We start from the raw sequence: 10,516 nt of genomic DNA, 5'->3' as shown, positions 1-10,516 counted from the left end.
TGGTCGCAAAACTTGAGAATGGACTCAAGAGACAAGTCCGTTAGTTTGAGGAAGGCGGCGATAGAACGACCTCGTCCATGACTTGACGACAGACATCAACGTCTCGGCAACATTATTGGCAGCAATGTCGAGAGAAAACACCACTCGAAGTCTGGACAGCATCGACCTCGCTGCGCTGAGAGTAAGCCGTGACATAGTTTCTCCGCCTGTAAAGTTGTTGCCTGCCGTGGAAATGTTTACCGCGGCGTTAATTTGTTATTGCTGTTGTTGTCAGTGTCAACATTTTTTGAATAGCTTACTGCTTATAGTCGCGTTATATCTATAATGGTTGACAGTTGTGGTGACTGTGTCAACTTGTTGAATACTTAAAACTGTCACTGTACGCCTGGCGTGACTCGTTTACAGTATTTACGCGCAGCCTTTTTTCTGGGAAACTTTTTTTCTGGGAAAGTTTGAGTCGTTGACCTACAAACACGCCACACCAAGACATTTTTCTCTACATGGAGATAGAATTAACGGCACTAAATAGTTTTTAACCCGTTGTCATAGTTGAACATGTATTGTACTTTGTTATGGCTGCTTGAGGAAGCACAGCCATGTTCGATTCCAAACGAAGAAAAACCTTAGTGACCAAGTGGAGTGCATGTAAGTGATAATATCATCCAGATTTGCAATTCCACTTCCTCAGTCACCCCCGGGAACGACTGCATCGTGTAATATGAGCCACAACTATGAAGTACAGTACAGTATACAGTTTGCTCTCCTTCAACTGCATTTTGAGGATCCCGCTTATTAATCTACATACTGTTTAACTTGGTATTTGCCACACTATTTCGAATAAATCAATTTATGGGTTCTTTTTCTTACCCCAATTTTGTGTAGGACCCCGCAGGTATATTTGAGCTGGTGGAGGTGGTTGGCAATGGAACATATGGTCAAGTGTACAAGGTGAGTTCCATGTTACTCTAGTTTTGTCTTGAGTTCAAAGGTCACATTAATTCTATTTCTACAACAACACTGACTAATATGCAAATGTGATATTTAAAAAAATCTTCTAAAACTATTTTTTGTTGTTACGAATGAACTTCAGTCAAATACAGTATACATCCAAGGAGTAAAACAATGTTGTTTTAGAAAACACTGGCAATTGAATTACTCCATACCAGAGGCTAACCTTTTATCAACATCAAATGGGTGACAGATGAGAAGTACATTATCCATCTATTTTCTTAGCCACTTATCCTCACAAGGGTTGCAGGGAGTGCTGGAGCCTATCCCAGCTGTCAACAGGCAGGAGGTGGGGTACACCCTGAACTGGTTGCAAACCAATCGCAGGGCACGTGGGGAGAAATGACCAATCCAACTCACAATCACACCTAGGGAAATTTAGAGTGTCCAATTAATGTTGCATATTTTTGGGATGTGGGAGGAAACTGGAGAGCCCACCCGGACGAAACTCACGCAGGTGCTGGGAGAACATGCAAAGTCCACACAGGCGGGTCCGGGACTGAACTGAACTGTCAGAACTGTGAGGCCAACACTTTACCAGCTGAGCCACCGTGCCGTCATGTACATTATTATTATTGTAATTATTATATTGCCACCTTGTCAACTTAGCCATTGTCTGCTGAGCAGCCAGGACAAACATTGCTGACATAGACGATGGCTCTTCAAACAATAGATTTTTGTGAGATTTTAGTGCTCTATGTCTTTAGTTGTAATTTTGACTAAAAAATTGAAGTTTTCAATTTCCACTCAATGTTGTCTGTATGTTTACCGATTGTCAGATTATTTAATCAAATAATTGATTAATTATCAAATAATTTTCCACTATTAAACAAAGCAAAACAAAATATATAATATATAAAATATGGTGGCACGGTGGGTCAGCTGGTAAAGCGTTGCCCTACAGTTCTGAGGTCCCGGGTTCAATCCTGGACTTGCCTGTGTGGAGTTTGCATGTTCTCCCCGTGTCTGCGTGGGTTTCCTTCAGGCAGTCTGGTTTCCTCCCACATCCCAAGTACATGCAACATTAGTTCGAGACTCTAAATTCGCCCTAGGTATGATTTTGAGCGTGGATGTTTGTCTCCATGTGCCCTGCAATTTGGCTTGCACCCAGTTCAGGGTGTACCTCCTGCTTGTTGACAGCTGGGATAGGCTCCAGCACTCCCCGCGACCCTCATGAGGATAAGAGGCAACGATAATGGATGGATGAATACAAAATATGCATGTGAGGTGCAGGTGTTATATTTGTCCACCTCGGGGTGCCATCCTCACCGTCAACACCATAAGTGTCAAACTCAAGGTTAGGGGGCCAGATGTGGTCCGCGAAACGAAATTATATGTGTCAAGTTCCATGATTTTTGTTAAAATCTGAACAAAAAGTCAAAATTGTCATGTTATCAACTGTAATATTGAGATGTGGAATTTCTCTGCTACCAATCCCTTTCAGAGTAACTTAATGTTTAGTTGAGCAAAATATTATCCTTCTGATTTTAAAACTCATTATTCCTCACTTTGTTGTGTAGATGAAAGAATATGAAGAGCCATGTTTTCTGTCATAACAGCCCTCTGAGGGACATTACAATGACAACGTGGCCCTCGACAAAAATCAGTTCGACACCCCTGGTCTACACTGTAGCATCTGCGACTTTAAATTTGTGTGACTTTAAAAGGCGGGGCTAGTGTGCATAAGCAAGTTAGTTTTGCCTGATTTAACCTCGTCTGGTCGTCGAGTCCCTCGACATCAGTTATGGCTTTTGCAGCTTGTGTATGAATAAGTTTCTGTTTATATTGTTACGATTTTTTCAATAAAGCGATTGACCCTGGCCTTTATTCATCTCTGACCACTTCTGGGGGCATTACAATATGCTGTAACTACGGTGCTCTCCTATTTTGAGTTAGCTAACATTGATACATCGTGTTAGCAATGGGTAGATTTGCTGATGCAGTAAGTTTTGTTCTGCTTTGCAATGGACAGATTGCGCTTTGTCTTCTTTTGTAAGAGTGAAATGATGTCAAGCTTAAACATTCTGCGTCTCTTTCAGTCCGACAATGTGTCACACGGTTTTCTCTTGGCCTGCTGCTCTCACGCCAACTTATTTCTCTATGGAGCAATGTATGAGTCGTCTGTAACATTAGCCGGTTTCGCTCTGAATCTTCAAGGCAGAGATTTACTTTTTTTGTCATCGAATTATATGGATTATTCAATTCTTCTTAACCACTGCGACAGACACTTGCGGATTGGTTGAATAAATACAGATGCCTGATAATCTCCTTGATTAAATACTTGAATGGTGGCAGTAAATTAGTTCTTGAAAGTTTCATGTCCAACTTAAAAAGCATCTCATGGTCCTGCTGCCTCAACATTGACACAATGATTAATACAGTATCCATTTTATTCAAGGAAATGTATTTCAGCCACAGGGAAAGAGAGACAAAAAAAACCACACGACCGACAGTGCACCTTTGTTTAAAGTTGTTTATTTACCAATAGATTGGCTTTATTTCTTCTGTTTTTCTTAAACCACATAAAAGTGGGTCATGATTTAACGACAATGGGAAAAATGTGAATCCCGGGGAGGCAACAGTTGAGATCCACTGTGTCTGAGTGAGACGTTTTCGGGTTGAGCTGCATTGCTTTGCAGTTGGTATTAGTTGATATCGATGTTGATAGGAAAATAATCATGAATCGTAATGACTTTAAAAACCAGATTGTGAGTCAAAAGTGACACGTTGTTTCCTGAAAAAGGAAATGTGGCAACAAAAGCACGGTGAGGCTTGTGCATATGCACACACAGGTTTTTCTTACACAAGCGTCGAAAAGTACATATATCTGACACAAATTCATTGATTTCTTAATCTGTAAAAACAGGATGTGGAAGCATGGCCACAGGACTCGGTGACTCAGAAAAAATGTCGTTACCCTTGCCCCAAGATATGTGAAATAATTTCTGCTTTCCATCATATGAATGGAAGCATTTGCTTGTTTAAAAAAAAAAAAAAATTGCCAGCACTCTCCGATTAATTAGCATGCATCTTTATATCTAAAGTGATAAACTGTTCTGGTACGTCTCATTGAGAAGACAATGCTTATGTTGAAGTCTTCGCTGGAATGTTCTCTCATACTAAATGTGATGCCTTATTGTGTTGTATTCACGCTTTATTTGTACCAGATGCCTCTGGCACAGTGTTACCGTATTTCAACTTTGTGGTGTCATCTCTTTTCTATCGAGTGTCAAGTAAATCAATCAGTCACACAAACTGTTTTTCCGGTGCGTTTATAATGGGATGATTACACACTTTCACTGTAGTTTTGTACTTTTGATTCTTAGCAATTTTCTCAAGTGCTTATCGTTGTTGTTTCAATAGACAAAATAAACGTCTAATAAATTGGTGACGTGCCTATCCAAACAGGCTCACATTCGTAGGGTGTCACTAGGTATATACGCTCTGCCTGTTTACACTGTCGTCAGTATGAGAGATATCGGATCCCTATTGGATATTCATCCATTGAGATGAAATCTGATTCTGATCTGTGGATATTACAGCAATTTTTTTTTTGTCTTTATTAACACATATCTGCATATATAGTGTAATTTTGCCCCTTGGGAGCAAAGAATCACAGTATTGTCACTTGAGCCATGCAGTGCATTCACCCTTTTTTCGTCATGATTTTCTATGAAACATTTTTTTTCTTTCACTCTCAAAAGGTTTGTCGTTAAAAACAGATCTTTTGGAAAACGGATGAGGTCTTCATTTTTACAATGATTTCATTTAAAATGCGCGTCATTGATCTGATCACATATTTAAGCGTCATTTATCTATAGAGCATGTTCAAAGACATTATCCCCTTTCATGTAGTGATTGAATCTCAACAGACGAGTGCAAATAGTGGAGACCATTTTGCTACTTAAGTGCTTTTGCTGATAACATTAATACTTACTGTGCCAGCGTGATCAATACCTGTCTTGCCCTGATTGCATTAGTTATTAGAGTACTTTTGAAAACATGAATAAAAGAGCCAAAATAGTAATCAGTGTATGTTAATGGTATATCCCGTTAATCCTGTCCTGTCCTGTTGATAGTCTGTCGGCATGTGTTTTCACCCCCCCCCCCCCCACAGCGAAATTGTGCATTATATCCTTGTAAACCCAGACAGGAAGAGGACCATAATCAATGGCCCGTTGTCTACGCAAACATTTATGTAACACGTTAACAAAACACTCTCTTGGGTTGACCCCAATGCAGGAGGAACTTACAAACCATCCAATTGCTCAAAGATCATCCTTCATGTAAATAATCTAACCAGACTTCGGGAAAAAAAATGCACGTTCATTAGTTATAGCGTACGACCCTTATTTTTGTATTTTTTTTCTAGTATTTACAATGTATAATTTATTACTTTATAATTTTCCACGGCAAATTAAATTTAGAATAATTGGCTTTAGAGGCAACCATTACACTCACCCTTCGTAGCATACAATTAACAAACTTGTGTTGCATCCAAAAACAGACAAATTCAAAAGGTAAATTTCAACAACAAGTTAACATAAGTATCATAAATAAATCATTTTGTGAATGTTTACAATATATCATAGTAATAATAATGGTGATACTCCATAATGTGTTTTGCATTTCCAAAGCATCACTCTGCTAAACATCTACTGTTTATTGACAGTTGTTACCTGTGTGCCTTAAACATGGTCTTATACATCCATCCAACCATTTTCTTAACCGCTTATCCTCACAAGGAGTCACGGGGAGTGCTGGAGCCTATCCTAGCTGTCAACGGGCAGGAGGCAGGGTACACCTGAACTGGTTGCCAGCCAATCGCAGACCATATAGAGACAGACAGCCACACTCACAATCATACCTAGGGGCAATTTAGAGTATCCAATTAATGTTGCAAGTTTTTGCGATGCGGGAGGAAACTGGAGTGCCCGGAGAAAATCCACGCAAGCATGGAGAGAACATGCAAACTCCACACTGGCGGGTCCGGGATTGAACCCAGAACCTCAGAACTGTGAGGCAAACGCTTTACCAGCTGATCCGCCGTGTCGCCCTTCTGATACATTACATATTAAAATAATATTACATCAAGCTACAGTAAATCCAACAAGAAAGAAATGAAGGCTAGTCTAGCTTTTTTAAAAAAAAAGACAGTGTCCAAAATGTTTGCATTTGGATAATTAGATATTGCGCACCATTTCAAGGGAAAAAAAGCTTTTTACCTGTGTCATAATGTGAGCAGTTTAATGCGATCTATACAAGGAGTAATATTGCAAATGTAGTGTTTTGGGGTGCAATTGCGGTCCATAACATGTTGCAGAGAGGGGGACCATAACCCAAATCCAGTTTGACTTTATTAAACATGGCAGGTTTAGAAGCACTATAAAAATCCACCATGTAATCGAGATATTAAATTCACATGAAAACAAGAAATGGAAGACACTCACTGTGGTATTAGAAACAATTACCTTACAAATAACTTATTTTTTGTAAGTTCTGAATGTAGAAAGACTTTAATAACACAGTTGTAACAGCAGAACAATGTCACCATTGTCATAACTGTAAAAAAATGGGCCTGATGTAAAAGCCTCTACCAAAAGTAGCAGTGAAAGACTAAGGAGATTTGGAGAAAATGTAACCAGTAATATCTTTTTGTTTGTAAACTACAGTACAGCAAGAGAGAAAAAAGAGAGAAAGAAAAAAGAAACTAAAAGAGAGAGTGAAAGGATCATTCAAACAGGGCAGCTGTGGCCCATATGGTTGAGCAGATTGTTCAGTGACTGAATGGTCACTATTTCGAATCCCCCGCTCTGCCCATCCGCTGTCAAAGCGTGGGTGGGCAAGACATTGAATGCTAAATTACCCCCATTAGTGTATGAATTTTTGCTTGAATAGGTGAATGTGAGCCTTTGGAAAGATCTTTAGGCACCATTGTGGTGCCATAAGACAGAGGTGTAAACTACATGCCATGGTTGAGAAATCACAGACGTCAAGCTCAGACCAACCAACCACTTGTTCTTGTGAACCGGAAAGCAAAGCATGTGTTACTTTCACATTTATTTTTACATTACCAAAAGTTCAAATTGTTTTCAAATTTAATTATCTTGAAAACTCCAAACATTTTTTTGTACTACTTAGTTTTAAAATAGAATGAATAATAGTTCAAACATTTTTGTCAGCTTCTGACTTCAAAATTTGTTATCCTTATGTTTTTTGTGCATTTGCGATAATATGAGGCGATTCTACATTTAAAGGTAAACCTACTTCCAAAATTAATTACTTCTGGAAGTCGTTTTGTAATGTGAATTTTTCATAAGCAGAAGTTCTTTTTACATGTAAATAGCCTAATCCGTTCCAACGATTAGTGTTAAATTGCGAATCCAGTGCATGATTTTTCCTTTCGTTTCCTGAATTTTCCTTCATAAGTAGACACAATATTTTTCCGAGGAGGCATTTTGTAACCTAAATGTTTTTGTTCCAAGAGAAGTTTGTAAATAGCTGTACCACGATATATGGTTTCACACTTGCCCTTGGTGGGTAAACATAACTATGACGTGACCAGCATAAAAATACAAGTTTAACACTCCTAAAGTGCCATCCTGTTACTATTTACCGTAGTGATAGAGTGATCAAATTTGGCACATTTTATTTTGAAATCCAGTGTGTTTGGAAAAATACCCATGCAAAATTCTAACGTGACGCCCCAAAATAAGTCTGCCTAAAATGATGTTTTTTTTCTTTAGCTTTTTTAGTTCATTCATCATCTGTGTCACATATCCTCACTTGTGTCGCAGGTGTGCGTGAGCCTATCCCAACTATCTTTGTCCGAAAGCCGGGTCTACACCCTGAATCGGTTACCAGTCAATCGCAGGGCATATAGGAGCAGACAACCATTTCCTTTCTAAGTTACTGACCTCGTTTCCCTGTGACCTTATTATTCAGCTTCTTTTTCATTTCTGTTTTAACACATTCACACAAGGCATGCGTCACTCCCCCTGCAAGATGCATCCTGCTCAACACTAATAATCGCATGGTAAAACTGCTGGACAAATAAGGCAGACAGATCCTTTTTTAAAAGTGTGATCATCTTATTAGAGAAATGTTGCTTAACAGAAATACTGTAAATTGAATTATATTTCAAGCTTTGATTGGTGGGCTGGTTTTTACTTTAATTAAGAGAGGACTTGTACAGTCATGTTATTTCTAACAAGCATAAAAAGCAGAATACACGGAACAAATTGTACCCAATCTAAAATTGTAATGTGAATTTTTCGTAAGTTCACTTTTTACATGTAAATAGCCTAATCTGTTCTTAGGGTTAGTGTTAAGTTGCGAATCCAGTGCATAATTTTTCCTTTCGTATCCTGAATTTTCCTTCATAAGTAGACACAATATTTTTCCAAGGAGGCGTTTCGTAACTTAAATTTAAACGGTAGCACTGGATATAGTTTCACACTTGCCTCTGGTGGGTAAACATAACTATGACATGACCAGCATAAAAATAGAAGTTTAACACCCCTAAAGTGCCCTCAAGATACTATTACCTTAGTTATACGGTGATCAAATTTGGAACATTTGCTGTTGAAATCTAGTGCTTTTGAAAACTACCTACGTAAAATTGTAATGTGACACCCCAAAATATGTCCACCTAAAATTGTTTTTCTCTTAAGCTTTTTTAATTCATTCATTCATCGTCTGTTTCGCATATACTCACTTGGCTCGCAGGTGTGCTGGAGCCCATCCCAGCTATCTTTGTCCGAAAGGCGGGCTACACCCTGAACCGGTTACCGGGCTACACCCTCAACCTGTTACCAGTCAATCGCAGGGCATATAGGAACAAACAACCATTTCCTTTCTGAGTTACTGGCCTTGTTCCCCTGTGACCTTGTAATTCAGTTTCTTTTTCATTTCTGTTTTAACACATTCACACAAGGCATGCGTCCTTCCCCCTGAAAGATGCATTGTGCTCAACAGTAATAATCACGTGGTAAAACTAATGGACAAATAAAGCAGATCCTTTTTTAAAAGTGTGATCATCTTATTAGAAAAATCTTGCTAAACAGAAATATTGTAAATGGAATTATATTTCAGGCTTTTATTGATGGGCTGTTTTTTCCTTTAATTAAGAGAGTACTTGTACACTCATGTAACAAGCATAAAAAGCACAATACATTGGACAAATTGTAGCCAATTTAAAATTGTATCGCCTTAAAGTAGATTGTGCCTGTTCATCTCACTCATCATCTTGTCATCGTTTTGTAGTTGCAATGCATGCCTGCAAACGCACATACACAGTGCAGGGCGTTTCCCTGTTTGTAAAAGGAACTTCCCTTCTGTGCAAGTAAGTTCTGTTCTGTGAGAGAAAGAGAGACAGTGTGCATGTGACTCCACCACTGTGGGACCCCTTTGCTGGTTTGAGCTAAAGTGGAAAGCATAACTATGATCTACAAAAATTGTTTGGCCATCTGATATTTATGCTGTTCACTAATGATTGACACTTACACAGATGCCTGTGATGCAATAATCTGTGTGAAGCACAGATTTTTTTCTTTCTGTCAAAGGTCACTCGTACTCAGCCCTCCTCATCATGCTGCTGCCACAGCTGATGTGCTTGACATCATTGTGAAACACCATGGACGTACAAAGCCAGGCTGTCCTGTAATGCAAGCCCTGAACATGAATCATTTACACTTCCTTAAATCTTTGTAGTTTCAAAAGCTCAACTTCCTCTCTGTTGCAGCCGAACCGTAAAAGGAGGCTGTAGGGGACATCTTCTAGCGAAGTTCTGTCTCAGATGGAAAGGGTCACAAAAGAAATAAAGACTAAGCGGAGTCATGGGAAAGAGCAAGGCTGGATGAAGGAAGGAAGACAGAGGTGAAAGGTAGAAAGTCTGAGCACAGGGGAGGAAGGAAGCGGTAGAGAGAGCGATGAAAACTAAAGAAAAGGAAAATTGCTAATGACTGGAGTGTGTTCCTGACAGTGGTGTCACAATGTTACTTTTTTACCATGTTTCATACTGATGTCCAACATGCATAGGCAGTAACCAACTCTGTATTTTTTCTTGGAGACGTTGCATTTACGACATTTTTTTTTTTTTACAATGTGAAACACATTCCCATGTGTCTTAATAAAGGTCTGACATTCTTTCTAAATACACAAAGGATCAAGAATTACAGTGCACTTAATATCCACTTGTCTCATCCTACTTTAAATCATTAAATTTTGGGGAATCGGTTCTGTCATGAAAATGGAGTGTACAGATTTCATTATTAAATGACTGGGAACAGAGCTCGGGTTTTGTGATGTAATCGTGTCAAACTTAACAACTGTGTTGCTATATATAGTGAATCTTCCAAACCCACTCGCAATTATTTTTCAGGAAAAAAACCTTTTTGTTGGATCATAAGAAACTAAGATAAACTTCCTGCTGCCTCATGGCTGTCGAAAGGCCGTCACTGACTGGATTTCCAGTGTATTTGTTAAATTTGACATTTTTAAGTAAAGC

General features: G+C 38.9%; 1 protein-coding gene across 3 annotated transcripts in view; it reads left to right on the top strand.

The window, feature by feature from the left end:
- si:zfos-2326c3.2 (misshapen-like kinase 1) overlaps window positions 1-10,516 on the top strand; it is a 53,298-nt gene continuing 42,782 nt past the window's right edge. For 2 of the 3 annotated variants that reach the window (XM_061834087.1, XM_061834086.1), the window contains exons 1-2: window positions 2-181; window positions 883-948. In XM_061834087.1, coding sequence (XP_061690071.1) covers window positions 125-181; window positions 883-948 — 123 coding nt within the window. In that variant the 5' untranslated portion in view covers window positions 2-124. Of the gene's footprint in view, window positions 182-882; window positions 949-10,516 lie in introns of all 3 variants that reach the window. The other variant, XM_061834085.1, reaches the window with a different exon arrangement.

The sequence above is a fragment of the Syngnathoides biaculeatus genome, chromosome 11, assembly GCF_019802595.1.
Source record: "Syngnathoides biaculeatus isolate LvHL_M chromosome 11, ASM1980259v1, whole genome shotgun sequence".
NCBI classification, from domain to species: Eukaryota; Metazoa; Chordata; class Actinopteri; order Syngnathiformes; family Syngnathidae; genus Syngnathoides; species Syngnathoides biaculeatus.
This window is presented reverse-complemented; position numbering and strand designations above follow the sequence as displayed.